Source organism: Maylandia zebra, linkage group LG18, assembly GCF_041146795.1.
Source record: "Maylandia zebra isolate NMK-2024a linkage group LG18, Mzebra_GT3a, whole genome shotgun sequence".
NCBI lineage: Eukaryota > Metazoa > Chordata > Actinopteri > Cichliformes > Cichlidae > Maylandia > Maylandia zebra.
In genome coordinates this window covers 26544069-26568704 of record NC_135184.1, presented here as the reverse complement: position 1 = coordinate 26568704, position 24636 = coordinate 26544069, and the positions used below count along the sequence as shown (strand labels likewise).

Here is a 24636-nt window from a genome sequence, read left to right as displayed (position 1 = left end):
ATGGCACAACAGGCTCAGCAGATAGAATAACATTAAAACAACAAACCTTATGTACAAACAAGAAGTCTCATTTCAACATAAACTGTAGGTTTGTGTCTGTGTCTCATGCATTTTTGGTTAAAACATGTTTATTATTCCTTTACTGAAGTTATTCACACTGAGTAGAATGGCCAGAATTATTTCTCAAGAGTAGTGATACTTCATAATAATATTACTCAAGTAAAACTACTCAAAAAGTTACTTTTTGGAAAAGAGTAAATGTAATTGGTTACTACCCACCTCTGATAAGACAAGAGAAACCCTCATTGGGGGAGTTAGAGACTGAAGAGGACGCCAGATGACCACGAGAACCATGATCACCAGCACCATTAAGCAAGGCACCGAATAATGAAAAAGGTCACTGGTAGTTTTGTTTTAAGAACTAAAGCAATAAGCTAATGTACAATACAGTGCCAAATTTTATTAGTAGCCTAACAAACAAGACAAAGTGTCCATGTTATTGAGAATGAATAATGAAACTAAGACTCCAATAGCTGTGATTGTTTATTGCAGCAATGAAACAAAACAACTGAAATAAAGCAAAGCAAATGTGCGCACAGTTTGAGAGAAAGGAAAAAGAACAAAGAAAAGAAAACCACGCACAATAATAATCGAGCATTTTCAAACATTCTTTAACAAGGGTTACATTTTCCCCCTTTGATCCAAAACTCATCTGCTAATTCTTACAAGCCAGTGCTGAAAATGGAGTTGCAATTTCCAGAACCTGCCTCATTATAAACCAACAGGATTAAGGTAAAAATCCCTCAAATGACGAATGGTTAATGCATCATGTTAACAAGTTTGATGAACTACAATCAGTCAGATGGGTTTTGGACAGAATCCTGCTTTCAGTCATTTGAAATGGACTCGCATCCATTTGTTTTCTGTCTAGCAACTCTGTTTTAACACCAGTTTGACTCTTAGAGAAACAGGAAAAAAAATTAAACTGAACCCTGATACATGAAAACGAAACAATCCAAGTATTCGTCAGCTCAGAAACAAAAGAAGAGGCACAAGGAAATCTCAGTGAATTCATCAAAGGAGAAGGTACAATGAACTTTAATTCATTAGACTAAATCCATAACACAGAGTGGGGGCTGATTATGGAGACACGCTGTTGTAACCACATTACACATTTGTGCTTTCCTTAAAGCAAAGACACCTTCCATATGCAAAGAAAAGACCAGAGCAGACCAGCGTTCGCTTCAAAACAGACCGTCTCGCTAAAAACAAGCACATCAGCTGCTTGGCCTCACTAATGACACAGACACTGATCTGTGATCAGGTGCTCTGGGCGCTAACCTGCCTGTCTAGAGAGGAACGCTGAAGAAGTCAGCTTGGAACGCCAGATGGGATTGCAAAGATGCAAACGTGTGCGATGTGTAGCTTTGTACTATATATACACACATTATGGGAAACACTGTCCCCGATAATAAAAAACATCCACCCCTACAGTGAAATATGGAGGGCACTGCCTCCGATACGGCACACACTGGTAGGCAAAAACTACCTTCTGTTTTTCACATTATGGAAATCACTGCTCCCGATAATGCCATCAAGATGAGAAGTGTACATGCACCAAAGGACAGGTACGGGTAAATATTGTCAGGTGTGATGTGTGAGCTGGCATTGCTCAGAGACCAGTTCAGTGTCAGTTGACAGAGGGGAAAGAAAAACTGTTGTGTACCAGCTGTCGGTGCACATGTACACTTCTTTTAGCAGATGCTGCTTTTGTCATTTCGACAGTATAACTGTCATAATTATGGAAGACACTGCCCCCGATAATTATACTTTTTTTATATAAAACGTGAATAAAAACTATTTATAGTGAACCCTGCCACTGATAAATAAATAACACAATAAATAAACATACGGTTTCTGTTTCAGTGCCACATGGTTGAGGACCTTTTCCCCTGCTTTGACAGGGCTGCACAGATTAGCTCCAAAGCCAAAAAATGTGTTTCGTATTTGATTCAGACCACTTTGTTTTTTTTTTTGTTTTAATTCAATTCTTGCATATAATTAGGACTTTTTTCCCCCATTTAAAGTAGACGATTATTCCAAATCTGTGCGCACTGTTGCTGCTGCATGCTGTAAATCAATCTGCACTTCTTTCAGCAGCTGCATCTATTTTCTGACTTGAGTTGTGTAGCAGAATCAGCACAGTATGGGATATTTTAGCTACCAATAGAAACCAGCTCAGGTTTGAACACCAAGCCGCAGCAGCAGTAGCAGAAATACCAGCAGTTTGCCTCGTGGTAAACAAATACAAAGTCATTAGCTTATTGTTATCATACTGCGGTCTAAAGATCTGAGCTGGCAAACACAGTCTTTACTGTGATTCTGACCTGATACTGTTCTGGAATTAAAGAAAAAAAAATCCAACTCATTCAGAGGTAACACCAATTTAAAGTAGTACTTCCACATAACATTTGTTGACATTACTAGCACCATGTGATTTAAGACTGTGATAACTAAATACCACATGTTCAAATTCAAGATTCTTAGAGGGTTAAGTCCTTTTAAGGCAGAAGGCTTACAAACCACTTTGCAACATGTTTGGCTTTAAGAGAATTTTAGATAAAAGGAAAATGAACATCGTGGAAATGATATGATGACTTTGTAGATATCTGCTGAAAACGTGGTGATTAATCACAACAGCACTGCCAGTTGTAATAAGAGGGCCAAACCATGAACAAGGGAGGGAAAAGGACTTTTCTAGATTTCATTATCCAGAGACCAGATGTCCCCTGCTAGGGAGTTGGCACAGGTCTGAATGGTCCAGGTCGCCTGGGCAAACTGGTTGCGGAACAGCTTGGCGTCTGCGTCGGGGTCGGCAGTCGTCAAAGAGTCGAGGTGGTTGGTCAGAGCTTTGAGGGTGTGGGGACCAGAGCCCAGCAGGATGTGACGGAAGGGGCTGTCTCTGGGAGAAACGTAGGGTGACAGGAAGTTCCTTTCCACCTATAGCAAGAAGACAGACATCATGAAAGAGCTGGATAAAAACCAACGTTATCAAAAAATTTATTGGACAGTCCCGTCCTTTGAAAAGCAGAAAGCAGACACTGAACACTACCTACATCAACTATTACACTTGACTGTGATTAAAATGTGATGTATCCCATTTAATATACGATCCAAAGGTAGCTAAACCAACACTAAAGTTGTAATTTCAGCTCATCAAAAGCAGAGGTGGCAGCTTGTGAAATCAACTAAACTTGATAGACTGAGTTTTTTCCCCTTACCGTCATGATGCGGTCATTGATCACGCGGCACATCTCGATGTCCTCCAGGTCGCTGTTCTGGATGTCGGCTGCCAGCGCGCTAGAGGCACGGCTGTAGGAGCCAGAGGCCATGATCAACCACCGCACTGTCAGAGCTTTGGGCAACAGCTGGGGCTGCATCTGCAAGCACACAAACATGCAGGGATGACTTTTCTCCCACAAACTCAAGTTAGTAAGCTGGACATTCAAGACCTGACCACAGCTTTGTCTTCTATGATGAGAGGAGTAACCAGGCAAAACAAACTGATTCAAAACTGATCATTTTTAAGTTGAGTGATGAAAAACACGACAACAGTCAAGTTGCTCCTGATTTCTGCAGCCCTGCTCTCAACAAGGTAAATACTATCTTCATTTACAAGGACACTGGTGAACACTCACCCTCTGAACAGCCTTGACCTTCCCATTAATCTGAACCACGTGGCTGCGTATGAGCTGGTTGTACTTCTTCAGGTCCATCTGCAGCAGGTGGTCATGGACCAGCCTCAGTGCTATGTGACCTGCAAACTGGCCCGCTCTCACAGCCAGCTGAGGAACCTGGCTGGCTGTGACAGAGTTCAGGTTTTCTCGGGTGTCCAGGTTTGTGCTAAAGTGCGGGTAGTCCTGAGGAGGCACACAGGATGTTTTAAGAACTACTCTCAGATCTACAAAGTTGGCATTAGTTAAAAGAGTTCAGAAACTATTTAAGAACTTGTAGTACAGAAGAATTCACTTACTGAACTTCCAGAGTGGAATCTGAAAGCGACTGAGGGAATGCCGGAGAAGGCGAGGAAAGGATACGCAGCACTGTCCATCCTCAGAGGCTCCAGACTTCAAAATCAAACGCAAAAAAGAAGAGTGAGAATGACAGCCTACTTTCAAACAAGAAGGCTGTGATAATCATCACTGGCTATACTTTGTTATCTTTAATTAGACGGACTCACATAGCAGACTCCCAGTTGTTCTTTCCAAACTGAGAAAGAAGAGACTTGTCCTTGTCATAGTTCACCTAAGAAGAAAACAAATACTTTGATTAAACTCTTGTTTTATTTTACAAATAAAACTGACCAACAGAATTATTTCTGCAGAAGAGATCAGCTGTGGAGTTACCTCTTTCAGAGCGTTTTGGACCAGGCTGTGCAGCAACGGGCTGGCTGCTACTTTAAACCCATTCTGACCTAGAATAACAAGACCACTAATATTTAGTTATCCTCAAACATAAGTGATGCTTTTTGCATGTGTATGTAAAAGTTTGACATTAAACAGCTTCATGGGTAAATGGTAAATGGCCTGTATTTGTATAGCACTTTACTAGTCCCCAAGGACCCCAAAGGGCTTCACATATCCAGTCATCCACCCATTCACACACTGGTGATGGCAAGCTACATTGTAGCCACAGCCACCCTGGGGCGCACTGACAGAGGCGAGGCTGCCAGACACTGGCGCCACCGGGCCCTCTGACCACCACCAGTAGGCAACGGGTGAAGTGTCTTGCCCAAGAACACAACGACAGAGACTGTCCAAGCCAGGGCTCAAACCGGCAACCTTCCAATTACAAGGCAAACTCCCAACTCTTGAGCCACAATCGCCCCAGGGGTACAAGAAGTCTGCATCCATGGAAGTAAATACCTGTCACAATGCCGTCCAGGTTGATGTAGGTGAATGCTTTCATGCTCAGAGAGGACAGATAACCCTGGAACAAAGAAATATCCAATATATGAATGAGACTGAGCACAATCACTAATAATTATCCTCCTCAGAATAAGTCTATTCATTTACGTCTTCTTTAATGGGCATTTGTTTTTGGTCTACATCTTTTGACTTATCTGAGCTATCCTAAAAAGAAATCCTGATGTACGAAGTAGAAAACATCCTGGGCTTTCCATTGATATCTCATGCATTTGGGGGGGGGGGGGGGGGGGGGGGGGGGTGTCTCTTTTAGCACCAAAGATGAAGGAAATCGCAAAAAAAGTACAATGAGAAGATTTATTTTTGTTGAGTAAAAGAAAAATGCAGCTAATCTGAAACTTTGCCATGCACTTCTTACCTCCAACCACTCGGTGGCGCCAACACTCCCATACTCTCCCGCACTCCAGCTCGCAAACACAATACTCCTCCTCGGTTTGAATCCATCTATCAAAGTGGAAACACAATTAATCAAACTCATGAAGCCAGCATGTTCTTTAGCTGCTCAGTATCTGACGTGAAGTGTACATCCAGGATCATTTTATTTGGAAATTAAAAACCAAACATCAGCTGCCGACAGGTGCTCACCGTTCTCCACCATGTCAGAGATGGAACGCGCCAGCTCGACGAGGACGCTGGTGCCCACGCTTGATGCTGCAAAGCCCGGGCCCCACGCATCCCTCTGGGCCCCAATGACCACGTATCGATCTGCAGACGGTCACAGGACATTCATCACTCGCATCGTTTCCATATTTCCTGATCACAGGATCTCTCTCATTACTCATCTTTGCTGTACCTGCATCCACAAAGCCTTTGATGACCCCAAAGACATTATTTATCCTTTTCTCAGTAAGGACATTGTTGACTTCCACAGTAATAACATCGCTCTCATCTCCGAGTCTATTGATGCTCCCCCAACCATTTGGCTGAGTTCTACCCCCGAGCTGCCTGTGGGATGCAGACAAACATCAACCCTTTATTGATGCCCTGTTTATTACAAGCTTCAACCATCTTTCTGATACCAGTATGATGTTTGTGAGTCTTACCTCAGAATGTTCATTCCCATGCCTGTTGTGATAGTCTGAGCCAAAATATTTGGCAGGCCTGAAGACTGCACAGGTGGAAACTGGGTGTGGTTGAAGGAGGGGAAGCCTGGGGTGTAGGGATCCCCAGAGCCCATGTGGACCTGTGGGAATCAGACAGATGAAAAGATGATCTTTGAGTGGATCATGACATCTTTTCAAAGGTAGCTTTAATCAAACTAAACACATGAACCCCATTATTATTGTGGTTATCATTTAGATTATTGCACTGGTAGAGGAAGCACAACTACTTCCTCTTATGAACAGTGCTAGGTTTAAATGCACTTCACAACATGTGTATTGTCAACATGTCGAAAATCTGAGTGTTTTTTTCCAGGTGATTTACACCTGAGGAGTAAAAACTGTCTTCACTCACATGTCCAAAGAGTGGAGTGCTCTCGCCGATCGAGTAATCAGCAGGGTCTGGGTAGATCAGCACAGCAGAGGCGTTCACTTTGGCTGCATTGGCTACCTATAAGCAGAGAAACAAGGCAATGGGAAGCTAAGATCACCAACAGTAAAATTATTCGAATGAATCACATAATATAAAACGAAGTTTCATGGTAAAAAGGGGAAACGCGAGTCTTTGTTTACATAATTTCTTCTGCAATTAATAAAGTATGATTCTGATTCAGTTGGGGAGAAAGAGGATGAGATGGAGATGACAAAGGAGAATGCAGTGATGGAGGAGGCAGATGAAGGAAAGGAGGAGAAAGATTATGAGAAAAGTATGAAAATATAAATCTGCAGATCTTAAAAGGTCATATAGTTCGGAAGGTCTCGCCTGTACAGAAACACACACACGAAAATTCTAATGGAATTCTACTGAAGGTTAAGAACAGAGGACATCTACAAATATTGACAAGTACCACAGGGAATAAAGTCTCGTTCAAATGATGTTCCACCTTATTTTGAAACCACCCACCTTCTCAGCAAAGCTGATTTTTCCAGCTCTGACCAGCATCACCCTGTTATTCATGTCGATGTTCATGTCCTTTAACTGCCTCAAGTCATCTTCCTGTCCATAATGGGCATACAGCACTGCACCCTGGAGCCATCAGAAACAGAAATGTCACTGCAAGTGTCACTGTACATTTGTCCTACTCATAATTTAGCCTTCTGATTACCCTTGCTGTTCCATTGGCGCTGTAGGACAGGAAACCCGTTGGACGTTCCTCTGATCCGTTCTTGAAAACTATTCTGTTGTATCCAGATGCTGGGGGGTCCTGAACCTTGACAAAGTGCTCATCAGTCCAGGTCTTCATGCCGTACTCCTTAAACTTTGTTATCACCTTGTTCCCCAGATCTTCATCACCAGGAGAACCAGCCCGGTGGTTGCTACTGGTCAGCTGACTGTGACAGGGAAAACAAAAACTGGTTACTTACTGTTAAAAATACAACACACATAACAAAATGTGTGCAGTGCATGGAGCCTCTATTCACCCAAGGACAGCGTCCATACTGGATGTAGTCAGTTTTTCAGCAAGAAGCTTTTTTACATCATCCCAGTCCATGAGGGGAGCAGCACCGGTCTCATGGGCGACAGAAACGTCTTCATAGCGGAGAGCAGAGGTTGCACAGGTGGGAGCCAAATCCTTATTCCGATGGACCAGGTAGCCAATCAAATAGCCTGAAAGTGGCAGTGATTCCAGATAAGGGATGGGAACAGATCAACTGAATTAAGTGGTGCAAGCCAAACCCTGACTGAAGTGTCTCACTCAGATGACAACTCAAAGCTAAGCCATGTTTTTCCAGATAAAATGACACATGGTAAGTCCCCTCACCACACCCACACACGGGAAAATTATGTTAAAATAGCTGTCGGACAGTGAACTTCCACTTTTTCACAAGTAACACACAATCCAACGGGACAGATCCCCAAAGAACCACTCAAGTTATTGTGCACTAAATTAAAGAGAGTTTCTTCCTTCCTCCCTCTCTTACCGATGATGAAGATGAGGAAGATTGTAGCTGCCATAAAGCAGAGGTTCTTGGGTGTACGTCCAAACTTTTGAGCCACATAGGGTGTGCAATTTGAGTTGTGATTCAGGTGGCCGCCAACGCCATTTCCCCCAGTCTCCTCATCTATTTCAGATGACAGCTTCATCTCCACCTGACTGTTGTCACCCTCCATATTCTGGGTCAAGTTGAATCGTGTGTAGGAGTGGGGCTCCCCATTAAACTATCACAAATAGAAAAAGGGTAAGCAGATTAAATTATTTCAGTAACTCCCAAAGAACAGCAGTGGTTTGATTTCAGGATCTTTGCTTGGACTTACAAGAGGTAAAAGGTTTTTGCTTTTTTATGACCGAACAGAGATTTGACTGAAGAATAATTCTAGATCTCAATTTATAATAAGTGCTTTACAAACCCAAAGATCAGCTAACTGGTGGACTTTCCAGTTTCAGTGTGGCTAGCCAAACAAGAGGAACCACTCACTAATTAAAACAAAACTTAATTATGCAATTTAACAGTTTAACATTTCAATGCATTTCTGAATATGAAACAATTGCATTTATCAAGTTCTTCCTGTGTTTGTTCCCAAAATAGAATAAAAATTAAATTCTGGTCATGCAAGTTCTCATTTTTGCAATAACAGTCATTTCAGGTGTGGAAATGATGATGTCCCGTTTAGGATGAAAGCTTAAAGCAAAGCCTGTTATTGTTGGGTTTACACTTATACTTACAATCTTGGATATTGTTGACCTTGCTTGGTCCATTGTTGCTTCTCAGAATTCTAAAAAGATAAGGAAGAAGAAAATAAGTTAAACATTGCAGAGTTGGTGAATGCAGCCACAACTGAATCTATAAAGGGTAATGAACCAACACTCTTCTTCACGTAGTGTGCGGCTTGAATTCTTTGTGCTTCAATTTCAGTTCCCTTACAGTGCGAGCAGTGTGTTACAGTTTTACTTGTGATGTCCAAACAATACATCCCCACCTCTTGTCTAAACATCCACAGGGCTTCCTATCTTACTAACTAGAAAAACAGTGCCGTTTCCAGGCACAAAAGGCCAGTGTCCGTCAAAAAACACCATCTGAGACCCCTGCAAACTCCAACTGAATGCAAGACCACTGATTTCCCACAAAATCGTATGCCAAACAAAGCAAGGTGTCAATTTAACAAAGCCAACAAGGTTCAAAATACAAGTTCTCTACATACAATCTTAAATACTGGAATTCTCAGCATGATAAAGAAGGACCTAAAAGCATAGCTTTTTGTCTTGCTATGCTTTACAAGGTAAAAAAAAAAAAAAAAAAAAACTGACCAAAATGTAACTGAACAGCTTTAAAATCCAAGAAGTGGAGTTCCTCTTCATAGGAACCACATGCAGACAATGTGAAACAATGCTGCAACAGTCATACTGCAATCACAATTTCAGGGGAAGTTTCCCAACCATCAGCACACAAAGGATATTTGTTGATAAGCTATGGCCACATTACAGAAACATTTTGAATACACACATTTTGATTGCTTAACATTAACATTTTTTCCTGTATCAGAACAGGCCTTTGTGGGATTTGCTTATTTAAAAAATATATTTAAACAAATAAATAAATAAATAAAAATTGATGGCTCAACGTCTCTTCCATTAGCTGTGCCCTCAAGAACAAAAAGACCAAGCCATCTCAAATCTTGTCTCATCAAGAGTGGATCATTTTACTGTGTGAAAAGTTTAGAATCACAGGGTTAAATCACTATCACGGTCACTGAACTTTGGCCTGATTAAAAACACTGAAAACATTGTTTTGTTGACGCCGACTTGAAATCCACATGGTCCGAGAGTTGGCATACAAATAAATTGTGCAGTCGCGGGTTGATGCATTCTGTAATGGTATGGAAGTGTTTAATAATATAATGTGTGCTGTTCACACAAATCAGGAGAAATCCTATAATTATCCTTAGGACCGATTTGCAGCTACAGATGGGAGCTCGAGATGTCTAACTGGACAGTGCGTGTGGAAGGTCTGTGTGGGCAAATGCCAAGGGGACAAACAGGCGGGCGGGCAGGCTCGGTCTAATTTGCAGCAGAAGAACACGACCTTAATAGACTTCGATGGCAAGCTTCCAAGACAGAATAGATAAAAAGCTTAATATTTCCACAAAGCAAATGAAAGCACAGACAAGTTGGAACCTGCCCTCGGTCAAGTTGTTCAGGAAACACTTTTTTTGTCTATTCTCAGCACTATGAGGTAACTTTAGAGCATGGCTTGGCAGGACTACCTAGACAACCTTCAGGGTAATAAACCAGAACCACACTGAAAAGCAGTAAAATCAGCTCTAAAAAGGACAACAAATGAGCAGCCTTATATTTTTCTTGCTCACAACTTTAAGTGTGACTGATGTGAGCTTTAGAAAGTAGAACTAGGCAAGGATTAGTCACCGTGTAAAGCTAATTGATCTCTAAGGTGGGTAGAGCCGTGTCTACAGCCGTACATACCAAGCATACCGGTTCTGAGCTAAGCCGATCCTTTAATCAGATTAGCTACTCTTTGAGACTTGGAAACATATGGATATTAATATTAAATAGAAATCAAGAATTCATATGTTCAATTTCAACAGCACTTTACTAAAAACAAGCGTTTTCACATCACAGGAGAAGCCCACTTCTGTACATCAGTTGCTGAACCATAACTATAGCCAAAAGGCACAAGCTGCATCACCGTTGAAGAGGTTTTTGAACATGTGTGTGTGCCCAAGAGATAGTGTGTGTGTGTCCCACCCTTCTGAGAAGGATACTGGCAGGCATGGTCCTCCACCCCCCCCACACACACACACCAAGCTGTAACAGGAGATATTTGCCCCCTGTGAGCCCATGATCAAGGTTATTAAAACAAGATCTGGAACAGCGAGCCACTCTCACCAGTTATTTTGTGTTTTTCCACAAAATACAACACAGCATTTTGTCTCTTTTTACAAGTTTATCTTCCCAAAAAACATTCAAGCTGTCAGACACAGCTCCTTATCGAGTATGCCTCAAGTTCAACCTTCAAGGACTGCACAGTCCTGCAAAAAATTGAAATGTCACTGTCAGGGTCAGAGAGGTGGAGTACAGTCTGGCTCTACAAATGCAACTTCCTCGTACAGAGTTCAGAACTGAACAAAACCCTTTGTCTGAAAAAAAAAAAAGGGCTAACTGTTGCTTCATCATGAGGCACAATCTGGCAACAAGAACAGAGCTGTTGTAAAGATGAGGGTGATTGAGAAGGACAAAAAGCTTGGAACACACCAATGTTTTACACAATAACTGAACCAGTCACTCTCATTCACCAGATTAACCGACCATTTTAAAATTACTAGCCACTGCCACCTAAAATCTGACATAAGCATAACAACAGTCATTATGGGAATTAAAGCCCTCCTCCTGTGTGTCAAGGGATCTTTATGCAACTTGTCTGTTTATGTGTATTCAGCTTCCAAAAGAAAAGAAAAAAAATCCCAATAGTTATCTATTACTGGATCATTACTTAAAGCACAATTAGTTCATAAAATAATGTAATTACCACAATGCACTTGCACTACACCCCCTATGTTAATTACACATCCAAATACCACACAATTAGGTGGAAACCTCACCCAAGCACAGAGTTAACCATAGCTGAAATAAAACCAGCATGTGAGAAACTTACCTGACCATTCACCAATGTACAGGAAATGACGCGCTTTATAGTTTAGACTGTATATATTGAAATATAGCTAAATGTTGCTTCCTAAGAGGAAAAGAACAACATGTGAGGTAAGCGGTGTATAGGAGTTATTGTAGAGTAGCAGATCATGTGATAGTCACACTGGGGGAAAAGCAGGGCAAGCAAATCCTTTTTTTAAGAAGTATTTTTAAACAGCAGGAAATTCTGAATTCAAACCATCAGAAGCGACACTGGATGACCTTGAATTTACTAAACAGAGATTTCAGGAGAGTTTTGTTTCCTGTTCACTTTCACTATTGTGGGTTCTACTCTAATACCGCAGCGTGTGTCTCTTCGGCACAATTTAGCCCTCTATACCTATATAACAGTACTACAGAGTACTGTCGGCAGTATTATATTAAAACTGCACCCACTAAGACAATGACAGCTCGCAGTTTACAGGGCTGTCAAGTTCACCCACTGCTGCTCCGAGAACTCATCCACAGCGAGAGCCAGCTTCACGTGTTTTATGTGAGACAATTTGTCACCTTTATTTAGACCAGCGAGTTAGATTATCTGAGAAGTTCCTGAAAATCTCCCAACCATGTGCATCTTCATTATCCTATATTTAGCCGCCAGTAGCTTGTGTGACAAGGTCAATGAGAAGGCTCGACACTGGCCCGGTTACCGCCACGTTACAGGAACGGGTCGTTACGAGGACCTGGCGTTAGCTTACACCGGAACAATACTCCGCAATGCTGGCTGAACGTGACAACCGGCCTGCTTCATTATGGCGCCCTGCAAGCAGCAGCGTGTAGCTCGCGAGACAAAGTGACAGGTGACGTTCGCGAAGACACCGGCTACCTACGTGCACGTGCTCGGATACGGAGCTAGCAAATTTGCTCAAAGTTTGACACATCAGTAAACTGAATATGAGATATATAAACATTTTAATACATCGCACTCTGAGGAAAGCGAAAGATGGCCATGTGCCATCTGCATCGAGTCTTATTTATTTTAACTACAATAAGCTTTAACACTTCCCCAGCTCGACTTGAAATAGTGTAGCTAGGCCTTCTTTTTTTTTTTTTTTTTACTGTTATCGTTTCTTTTCTTTCAAAGCTCACCTTCTCCCCAGCACAACCCAACCTGAGTGACCTTCTGCTGTGTAACACGCGGTTCCTTCTTCGGTCGGCGCTCTTCCACCCTCCAGCCAGGAATTACGCTGCACTCACCAACTACCCCGCTTATTATTGGCCGTGCAGGATCTACGCACGCGTGACGTCAACACAGCGGAAACGTCAAAGCGCCCATTTTTCTTTTTTGCAGCCTTTATTACCGTCAAATCGAACTATGAGCCAGTATAAAGCAAGGTATGGACATCAAAGAGGCAGTAGGTGTTGTGAAACAGAGAAGGAAAGGGGGCAATAAAGAACGACAGGACGGCAATAAGCTCGCTTTTTCCTTAATTTGTGACGAAATCTTCATCGTAAAGTATTGCTCTATTTCTTTCACAAAAAGTAGACGTTTTTTTCTGACAAATGTACATTTGTGCATGTGGTACTTGGAAGCGTCTTTGTCACAACAATCAATGCAGCCAAATTAAACATTTTTACTATAAAGCAACAAAATGACATAAAATAGTATCAACTATTAAAAAAGAAGGGGAAAAACAACAATATGTAAATGACAAGACCAAAATAGAGGGACAAGGAGATTATTCGCAGAACATGAAATTTGCTGTTCTGCTTCAATTTGCTTTTGTTTACACAAAAAGTATTTGGATAAAATCTATGGATCAGCTTAACTAAAATTTCAATGTGTGTTCATTGTTTTTATTAAGGTCAAAAATGCCACAAATGTGAGGATGGAATATACAGCATGTTTCTTCCTAAAAGAAAGGTAAAAGGAAAGAGAGGAGGATTTGCACTGCATGGCATATGAATAATGCCAGATTCTTTCTGCAAATACCAGCTGGTTCTGAAGGTATTCATCATGCAGTTGTGTTTATATATTTATAAGTATGAGGAGGCACTAACAAAGAATAACCTATTGTAGATGAGGGATTATGTGGTATAATAAAGCAACCAATCTTTAACTTAAACTAAAATGTTCCAAATCACACAAAACAGAAATGCATACAGATGGAAGAAGGCCTCTGTCAGTGATGGAGACTACTTATTTGATAAAATATTTCTAGAAGCTAATGAACATAACCAAGTATGTGTGTATGTGTGTTTGATAACTCACAATATTAAAGTTGTCAAAGAAGACTAATAATATTCTTCCAAGCTTCTCCATCTTTACTTGTATGTTTAAAGTGCAAATTATGGAAGATGCAAACTTTTACTGAAATCCAATCCTGAATTCTGCTGGATAAGCTTTTTTTATAATAGCTTCAGCTTTTTTTTTTTTTAAGAATCATAGTGTGCTGCGCTGTGGCCTTGTACCATATCTACCCTTCAAAATTATAGTTTATAAAGTCTAGAATGAATATTATAACCAGAAAACTAGAAATTACCATTTATATCTATGTAAGTAAATATACTTTTAAAATGTCCTAATAAAATATTATAACTGTACTTTTTTCCCTCTGATATTTTTAGTATTTTGGTTGTGTTTAAAACCACAGTCTACCTTGAATGACCTTTCCAGATAAATCGTGGCTTTTCTTCCATCAACTGAAACCTTGAAATGAGGAACAGCAGACATGATAGCGGTCAGGACTGTTTTTTTTGTGTTTTTTTTTATCTGTGTGTGTGTGTGTTTGGGGGGGGGGGGGGGGGGGGGTCATACACCCACAGTCCAAAAACAGTGTTGTCTTTGTGCTGCAGCTGTGAAAATGTCTAGAAGAAGACAAGACGTGAAGGTCCATTGACTGTGGTCAGTGTCTGAAGTTTTCCCATTTCTGCTTTTCATTCCCACACAGCACAGAAGTATAGACAATGCTTTATATTCAGAATTAATACAGAGCAGTATTCTACCACTAAGCCTAGGAGTGCAAAGTTTGGAAATTTCCACTGGAGCCAAAGTTGGTAAATAATTCAGTGCAAAGACTGATGCTGTCTGGCCTTTAGTAGCCAAAAAAGGAGACGACATTGATAATTTGGTTATTATACTACTCACTGTCATGTTCATTCAGACAGGGTTGACCAATCAATAACCTCTGGGATTGGGCATTGGGGTGGGCAGCAGCGAAGCAGTCGCCACTGATGGTAAATTATTAGTAAATCTTTGTAAACAGGTCTTTGTAAACTTTTTTTGATGGCTGGTTTTGCAATCTCGTTTATTTGCCATCACTTTTAATTATTGATTATTGAACCAAAACAAGCGCGATTGTGAAATTGTCCCTGTAATTGCTCTTTTGGGTTGACTTAAGTAATTGCATGTTTATGCCCAACATCAGGCTGCTTACATGTATTTTGCAGAAAGCAGTCATTGAGTGACGAGAGCGCCGGCTTTAATAATGTTCCCACACCATCATTTCCCCACATTTTTGTGTCACACCTGCTTTGGAAGTCCACTTGTTTGAGAACATTCAATGCTAGGACTCAGAAGCACACTACTGTGTATATATCTCTCTCTATACAAAACAGTGGACATGGGAAACAGTGCTTTCACGTTTAAGGATTTAGAGTTCTGAAAGTTCAAGAGCATTTATTACAGCAAGACGTCGTTGTAGTTCCATGTTGGTGTAAGCCAAGAATGTAAAGTTGTCGTAAGAATTGTTTTCAGGCCGGCCTTTGTTGTCTCTTTTAATCATTACTTGGCACACTGATCCAAAGTGAGGCATCAGGTAATAATGTGTGGTGTCTGTAACAATAGTCCAACTGTGCAAGAAGAGAGGAAGAAATGTTTTCTCAGAAAAAAAGACAAGACAAAAACAAGATGTCTGGAATTTAAAAAACGAAACATTTAATAAGGCACACGTGTTCAGTGTGCACACGGAGAGAGGCTGTAAGACTCAACCGCTTTTCTGAAATCATTAAGAAATACCTCATGCAACTCCTTCCTTCCTTTCTTTCAAATAAGACTCCTGAATAGGTTTAATAGAGAGATCTCAGCAACTAGGCGTTGGGCTGCCATGAAAATTTGTGCAGACACGACATTCCTCGGAGAACGAATCCTGTAGACTGTTGAATTTTACTGTAACTGCACAAGGCTGACATTTGTTTCTCTGAATAAAATACACTCCTGTTTTCATGCACACCTGTACAATCAAATGGAATCCAAATCCAACCTGAGAGATCAGTTCTGTGTTTCTTATGAAGCTCATAATACTCCGATTTTGATGAAGCCGTCAGGAATGTTTGGCTTTAATAATGTGGTCACAGATAAAAATGGTGCTGTGCTGGCCTGTTTGCAGCTCAGAAACACCTCTGAATATTATGTTACCCCATCATAAAAGTGCACTATGGTACAATAAATTTCTTTACCGCCATTTGTTCAGTAAACTAATTTGATATCTAGTGATATGGATCAATGCCCATGTTTGTTCACACATCATTGGCTCCAAGAAGATCTTAATGCATCTTATGATCCACTAACAGTTTCACCTGCAGAGGTTTGATTTCGTTTCAGAGTTTGAATGAATGAATGAAGAGTTTGTTTTTTGGTGCATCACCGTGGCAAAATCGAGGTTTTGCCTCATACATTATGTTTTTTTCCAAGGGCTGTTTGGGAAATGCTAGCATGCAGGTGATTCAGGTAAATGCTACAAGCCACTAATATTTAGGATGTGCAGGTAGCAGGGACTTTCCTCCTCTAACATGCATCACTGTGCACACATTAATACAGACTTAATAAATTAGCCAGTAAGCAGAACAGTGAATGAGAGAAGATAATATCCTTTCTAGGTGTATTTTTTCCAAACTGAAAAGCAGCACGGCTTTTTTTTTTTTTTTTTCAAACTTACACACTGCTGCTAATGAAACCTTCATCTCAGGAGCTTCTTGGAAGCTTTCAGGACGATATGGGAAAGAATCATCCTGAGTTTCCCATATCACCGTTAAATCCCCAGAAAATAACTGCTTTGTGTCCTCTTTGTGCTTGTTTCTGTCTTAAAGTGAATTATAAGATCAAGCTTTGCAGGATGTACAGTCAGCAGTATTGATCCTTGTCTTTGAGAAAAGCAAATGAGGGTGGTCCCACAGCAGCTACAGCCCGACTTACAGCTCTTTATTCAGAGACGCTTGTGTTGTTGGATATGACAGAGCAAACCTGTTAATGACAGCTTTGATGCCATGTACTGTACATATTCACTCAGAGAATAGAATCAGTTACACGAGTCCCCCCACAAAAACTAGGTGAAAGATACTTGTTTTTATTCTTTGAGTCCTCCAGTGACAGTTTGATTTTTATTACTTTATACCTTCAGATCGACAGGTGCCGAAACTGCCGGTGACTTCCAGACTTGTTGCTGTATTTGTAAGAGAGGAAGTGTAAGCAGAACCACTGAACACCTGCACTCTGTGCAAAGCAAAGTGAAGAAGGGGAAGAGGTCGTTTTGTGCCATGATTTATTTTGCTGATATGTTGTTTCAAGCATGAATGAACTTTACGAGTTCACAGTTAAAGATTGAAAACCTAGTGTAACATTTAGTCCAGGCACTGCAGACGTTCACCACTTAAGTAGTTCACCACATAAACTAGTCCAGCCATCTAGTTTATGGTTAGCTTGCAGTTCTGAGGGAATCAGCCCCAATGTAGGTGGTGGTGCATCTGTGTGACTGAGGCGGTGTTCCTGCAGAAACCTTGCTTCTGCAGCTGTTAACACACAGTCCAGCCCAACCATACAGTCACACCTCTGGCAAGGGTGAACTGAACCAACACAAACCAAAATATCCTCTGAAACCCCGACGGAAAAATCTGTTACAGTAAGAGCACAGATGAAACTAGCTATGGTCAGCATGTGTGGCAACATGGTGCAGCATAATTTTCTAATGTTAATTAGTACAAGAACGTATCAAATGTTGAAACTGAAATTTAATGGCAGTAACACATAAAAAAAGCTGGTAGAGTCAGTTACCTACGAAATGTTGGAACATCTAATATCTGATGAGGTTAAATAGTTGCATGATCGGAAATAGAAAAGCTATATAATGTTGGCCATACACTCCTTTCTTATTTCATCAGGACAAAGAAGACAGAGTGTTGCTAAAAGGAGAAACTACATATCTTGATGATATGCGACATATCGCATTCTGCTCTAATTTACATTTTCACCAAACCACACACTAGAATGCAAAATCTGAGTCCGCCCGGCCGGTTTCATTATCATTTGTAGAAACAAAGCTCACACGCTCTTTCTCATCGATCCCGCCTTTTTAACTTTAATACTATCTCCGTGTGTCACCTTTGAAGGCCCAACAGTAAAGCATCATTTTCTAGGAAGAGATTATCCTTATCACTGCCTCCGCCCATGAGATGTGTGTGTGTGGGGGGGCAAACAGTCAGCACATGCATGAACATACTACAATCAGCCTTAAGCTGTGGCGAAATGCATTTGTGAACTGGATTCCATTTTGCCGCCACATGCTGACACTCTGTTGGAGCGGATTCAAGACTTAATATATCCTCGCACCTGTTCCAGGATGGAATGAAGGAAATCTACGTGCACCTCTGTTAGCGCAATTCCAGTAAGAACAGAAAAGGAAGCACAAGGGCTAACAATGGCAACAATACTGATCAAAATAACATGAATAGATTGAAAACTATTCACTTCGTTCTAAGCACGTTATAAGGAAGTGAAGCAAAAATATTCAACCCTATCCTAACCTTTTGTTCTGTTAAAGGCACCCATTGCTTCTGCTATAGAGAAAATATCGCAGATGATGCAATTCTCATCCTACATGAAGGCAGCTGGGGTCTCTGAAAAGGGTGAGGTGCTGCAGTTCAATGATATGCTATCTGCCCCGCAACAGGGCGAACTTATGCACACAGGGCAGGGGTCCAAAAACTCTTGACATCTCCAAGTTATGTAATGAAGCACATTGAGTTTGGGACACGCCGAACAGTCTACCTTTACTCATTTGTCCACACTCTGAGTCAAGTTGCCTCTATGCCTGTACTTGCACATGTCACGTCATGTTTTAACAGGTGGTTTGGTTAATTCCTGTAATGATGATTCAGTTTCTAACTGTCCACCTGGAAATACAAGCTCAGCGTTTCCTGCTGGAAACAGGACAACAGTGACCACAAATAGTTGGTAAAAAGAACACCACCATGATGGAGGTAAAAAAATATTTATTGGACAAACATGTAAGCCTCACAGACTTTCTCAGAAGCAAAGGTGCTAATAACATCAGACAATAAACCCTAGTTACACAAACACACATATTAATCCACGCACACAAACACTCACTTCATACTACCAAATGTCCACATGAACATCTGCCAGTGGTTTGAGGGATTTTTCTCTCAGTGGCTGGGTCGGAAGGGGAACGGCATCCCTGTCATAAAGGGCTGAGCTGGGTACTGAGGGTGAGAGGAAGGGTGTGGGGCAAGTGGCGCATGCGGGGTGTGTGCGCGGTGTGTGGGGAGTGCAGGGAGCGGGGCGATGGGTGAATGAGCGGCGTGCGGACTATAGGCCAGCGGAGATGTGTGGATGTTGTTGTAGTACATCACCGGGCCAAACAGCACCAACTGGAGCAGACTGGAAACACAAATACACAAAAAGATGAGACTGAGATGAGAAGCCAAAAGAAAACCAAAATCACAGGAATTAAATCTGTAATCAAATTGACCCTCGGACGGTTTAAGTCAAAAAAGGGACTTAAACCGTCCGAGGGTTAAAGGCACAGATACTGCATTGTTTAAATAGAATGGCTTTAGCGGTAAAATTTCTTCCAATGGGGAAGTTTGTTCGATTTCACTTCAACACCTAAACTTCAGTCCTTAACCAGCTTCCTATATAGTCTAGGGTGCTGGTTATAACATGGTACATTTATGTAATTTTGTTAAAAACAAACAAACCCTGAAGCTGAAGCACAGTGTAGGCGACAACACTGTGGAAATATCACATTGTGAAGGGAAATGATGTACTAAACAACAAATTCTTGGATCTTACTTGTTGTGGGGGAGTCGGGAACAGATGGCCCTCAGGTCCTCTGTGAAGACAACATTATGTTTGAAAAGACAGTGTGCTAAGACAAAGTACAGCTGGTTACCTAGCTACTAAATTCTTTTCTAAAAGCTCCTTCATATATAACATTTGTTAAAGTTCCTTCAAAGTGACATTTTAAAAATCAGTTTGCCTTTAAATACTAATGCACTCAATCTTTTTAGGTCTTTAACTTAAAAGATAAGAGAAAAAATAAAGCAGTAATTGCAACACGTGGGACAAGTTTATGTACCCATCTACTAGGAAGGAGAAAGATTTCACAGGACTCTACTCAGTAGTGAAAAACTAAGTACAAGACGTGATCCAACAGCTTTTGGAGACACATTCAGCAGCAATAACTCAAAGTAATAATTTTCTGTATGACTTCAACAGTTTCTCACATTGTTGTGGAGGAACTTTGGCTCATTCTTCACTCAGACTGACATTTGGACTCTGACTGAGATGTTGTAACAGTCTAATTTTTTTTGTTTTTCAGTCACTCTGTTGTAGATTTGCTGCTTTATTTGGGATCATTATCACATGACATGATGACATGACCCAGTTTGGACCAAGCTTTAGCTGTCAGACAGGTGGCCACATATTTGACTCTAGAATACTTGCTTAGAATAATATACAGATGAGTTCATGGCAGACTTAACTGTAACTACAGCTGTGTTTTTTTGTTGTCATTTTGTTTCTTTTAGAAAATGAACTTAGAAGCCATACATGGAGCTGGATTTGAATAGCTGAATATTACATTAATTTCCAGTCTCAGGCACAACAATGTACAGGCACTCACGACACCATTTTTCCACACTGTTACCTCTTGAGCAGAGCAGGGCTCCGCTGGCCATGGCCACCTGCAGGGCTTGGGCCAGCCGGTCGAGGGCCAGCTGGGACAGTGCAAGTGTATCAGCGGAGGACGTGTGCGTGTGTTTGTCAGCCTGGTCCAAAAGTCGGGAAAGATCGGACGTCAGAGCAGCCAAGGACTCCATCTGAAGCAGTGCCAGGCGACCAAAAAGCCCCTTCTCGTTGAGTATGTTGGGCAAAAGCATTAAGACCTAAATAAGGAAGAAGGAGGAGATGGCTAATGACCTTCTCTGTGGACGTTACAAGGGTTTACGTGTACAATGTGTCTTTTACTGAATGGATCTGAACACAAACACAAACCTGTAGGACACTTAAATGGAGTGCAGAGAAGAGAGGCCCTACTTCTGGCTCATTCTCAGAGCTTCCATTGGTCAGCGCCTGCTTCTTGTCTCTGCTATAGACCAGCGGTGCTTTTATGCACCAGCGCACCAAACCCCCTAACGGTGTGACATCGAGCGAGGTGATCGGTTGGCTGCCGGAAATGGGCGAGTTCAGGAAGGTGATCAGGACTAGATGAGGGTCATCTTGAATCCACGATACTATCATCTGGAGGAGTTCGAGTGGGGGGGTGAGCTCCTCTGAAAACACACACAAAAATGTTAAATATCAGATGTTCCTCCAACGAACACAGGCGTGTCAGTCTTTTTTCAAACAGTTTCCATGTTTTTACATGCATTTTTTTTTTACCTGAAGTGAAGTCATAGAGAGTGGTGACAGCAGTGATGAACTGGCAGCAGAAGCGTGGGCTTGCACTGTGGATATTCTGCAGGGTGGGCACAGAGCCTGGGACCATACTGCAGTAATCATCTACCAGCACCTGCGCCAAGCGTACGCAGTACACACGATGGGTTCTCTGCACAGCACAAACATAATCAGAAGCCTACGATTAGTACATCCAAAGTACAGGGACACATACATGCAGTCTTTTCTTGACACATCAGGTCCAGACAGTGTCAGGAGAAAAACATAGACCTTAAAGCATCAAAGTTCCAACTGTGATAAGGGCTGGTGAAACTGGTCAAATTACACATGGCACCATCACTGAAGCAATACATCGTCCAGATGCAACGATGTCTGCTGTCACATATCAAAGTCTAGTGTAAGAACAGTTGTTGTGGTTGTGTTTTTTTGTCATTTCTCCCTGACCTCATGATTTCACTACTAACAACACAGGGCTGTGTGATTGAGTCCTCACCTGCAACCAGGTAGCAGCACATTCCAGGATAGGAACCCTGCCCACAGCGATAGCCATGGAGACCAATTTGCCCAGCAGTGCCATGCGGCTTTCATCTGCCTGGTTGCCTTGGAGATTAAAAAGGGCAGCAAACATAAGTTGACGGACAGCATCACGACTCTGCTCCTGAAAACAGCTGCACATGATCTCCAACAGCTGGAGCTCCTGAAGAGCACTCATTCTCTGAAATAAAGAACAAAACAAAAAAACACACTTGAGTTATTGACTGATTTCTTTTGTGTGTTTACATATTATACATTGGTGCTTAAGCATTCTGGGGTCCCAGTTTACCCTGGCTGTGGTGTTTCTATCTTTGGGTGCATGTAGAATGAACTCCTCAACCAGCTCCAGAGTTTTTGAGTCAACCTGAGGAGGCTGCCTCCCAGACTGCACCAGGTTACAGATGTAAATGTCCAGGTGGTACAGCAGCTCCTTGGCTGCACTCAGCACATCCCGAGGCAGCAATGACTGACGGATGTCACCCATCTGTAACCTGACAGAGGCACATAAACAATGTGAAAGACGTTAAATATGATGATCAGAAGTGAAGTGTATTAATGAAAAGTCCATGGTAACAAGGCTGTATCTCTTCCATCTGTGAAAGTATTAAACAGTTTTAATTCATGAAGTAACAGTGGTTCTGAAGGCTTTAAACAACACTGCATGGTGGGCTGTTAAGATGTTGCAGACTTTTTTTTTTTTAATCTTGACACACTGTGACATGTGCCACAGAAAGAAAACAACACAACAAACAAAGCACATTAGATGTAACAAAAACATTAGCTTGTTTTATCATCCAAAATGACGGAACAGTGGACAGTGATTTTCTTTAAACTCTGGTTTCAAGTTAAATTATGCCTATGACTTTTGCCGTGTCTATAGTGTCAATACTTTTGGAGTGGACCAGCTCCACACTGAGTCTCCTCAATGGTCTGCTCCATCCTGCTACAGCTAGTGTTAGCTGGCAGCTAACACTAGCTGTTTCCTTCGCTACAGAGCTTACGCGTTACAGTTAACCCGGCAGTATTCAAAAAGCAGGAGTTAAGCACTTACCTCAGCAAAAGCTCTTATTTCCTTTCAAAAAATTAGCTGAAAACAGGACCACGAAAGGTCTTAAAAGACGACGGAACTGCTTCCTGCTTCTACGGAAGCCTGTGTGGCACAAAAATGACAGCCATTGACGTTCAATCATTGTCTTTAATCATGTGTATGTAAACTGGCAACGCATTAAATTAAATTAAATTAAATTAAATTAAATTAAATTAAATTAAATTAAATTAAATTAAATTAAATTAAATTATTTTTGTTTAAATTATTTTACCAATCAAAAACCAAAAATATTTCACTCTCATAATTTTATCTTTAATTCCACATAATGACACATCATACATTGGGATAGGGCATTGTTTGATTGACTGATCTATTTTATTAGAATACACACACACACATCTCTCTCTCTCTCTCTCTCTCTATATATATATATATATATACATATATATCAGAATCAGAATCAGAATCAGAATACTTTATTGATCCCTGGGGGAAATTATTTTTTGTTACAGTGCTCCATTTTAAACCAACATTAAGACAAGACAGACAATACGCTAACTAAGAATAGTACAATATATACATATATATACATACATACATACATACATAAATAAGTCACTTATAAATAAATAGTTGGAAAAGAAACATGTGTAGCTGTTGCAGTAAACAGTGTGTTAAGTGGATGCGTTGTACAGGGAGATGGCCACAGGCAGGAATGATTTCCTGTGTCGTTCAGTGGTGCTTTTCGGTAATCTCAGTCTCTCACTGAACGAGCTCCTGTGACTGACCAACATGTCATGGAGTGGGTGGGAGGTGTTATCCAACATTGTCTTTATCTTGGACAGCATCCGCCTCTCCGACACCACCTTGAGGGAGTCCAGCTCCATCCCCACAACATTGCTGGCCTTACGGATCAGTTTATTAAGTCTGTTGGCATCTGCGACCCTCAGCCTGCTCCCCCAGCATGCAACAGCATAGAGGATCGCACTGGCCACAACAGACTCATAGAAAATCCTCAGCATTTTCTGGCAGATGTTGAAGGACCTCAGCTGCCTCAAAAAATAGAGACGACTCTGGCCCTTCCTGTAAAGTGCTGTGGTGTTTTTAGCCCAGTCCAGTTTATTGTCAATGTGTACTCCAAGGTATTTATAGTCCTCCACAATGTCAACACTGACCCCCTGGATTGAAACAGGGGTCAAGTGTTTCCTGGTCTTCCTGAAGTCCACGATCAGTTCCTTGGTCTTTGCCACGTTGAGCTGCAGATGATTCTGCTCACACCACGTGACAAAGGAGTCGACCACAGCCCGGTACTCTGTCTCATCATCCCTGCTGATGCATCCAACCACCGCAGAGTCATCAGAAAACTTCTGAAGATGGCAGGTCTCTGTGCAGTGGCTGAAGTCTGTGGTGTAGAGGGTGAAGAGGAAGGGGGAGAGGACAGTCCCCTGTGGCGCCCCTGTGTTGCTAATCACCTTGTCAGACACACACTGTGGGAGACGTACATATTGTGGTCTTCCTGTCAGGTAATCAACAATCCAGGACACCAGAGAAGCATCCACCTGCATCGCTGCTAACTTATCACCCAGGAGGGTCGGCCTGATGGTGTTGAAAGCACTGGAAAAGTCAAAAAACATGACCCTCACAGTGCTCGCCGGCTGGTCCAGATGGGTGTAGACACGATTGAGCAGGT

General features: G+C 41.6%; 2 protein-coding genes across 2 annotated transcripts; both read right to left on the bottom strand.

The window, feature by feature from the left end:
* Positions 1 to 530: 530 nt before the first annotated feature.
* LOC101482579 (transferrin receptor protein 1) lies at positions 531 to 12956 on the bottom strand. Its single transcript, XM_014410893.3, has 18 exons — positions 12820 to 12956; positions 8752 to 8801; positions 8009 to 8246; positions 7508 to 7694; positions 7192 to 7417; positions 6990 to 7112; positions 6441 to 6536; positions 6029 to 6168; positions 5779 to 5930; positions 5571 to 5690; positions 5344 to 5429; positions 4926 to 4989; positions 4407 to 4474; positions 4241 to 4305; positions 4034 to 4127; positions 3699 to 3920; positions 3282 to 3440; positions 531 to 3000 (listed from the first exon to the last, which is right to left on the bottom strand). The coding sequence occupies exons 2-18, from the start codon at positions 8782 to 8784 to the stop codon at positions 2758 to 2760; spliced, it is 2316 nt and encodes a 771-aa protein (XP_014266379.3). The 5' UTR covers positions 8785 to 8801; positions 12820 to 12956; the 3' UTR covers positions 531 to 2757.
* Positions 12957 to 18919: 5963 nt separating this feature from the next.
* ints15 (integrator complex subunit 15) lies at positions 18920 to 23086 on the bottom strand. The gene is made up of 8 exons (XM_004567187.2): positions 22950 to 23086; positions 22188 to 22389; positions 21858 to 22079; positions 21350 to 21515; positions 20963 to 21240; positions 20616 to 20853; positions 19760 to 19799; positions 18920 to 19345 (listed from the first exon to the last, which is right to left on the bottom strand). Exons 2-8 carry the CDS (start codon positions 22380 to 22382, stop codon positions 19111 to 19113), a joined length of 1374 nt encoding a protein of 457 aa, XP_004567244.1. The 5' UTR covers positions 22383 to 22389; positions 22950 to 23086; the 3' UTR covers positions 18920 to 19110.
* Positions 23087 to 24636: the final 1550 nt, after the last annotated feature.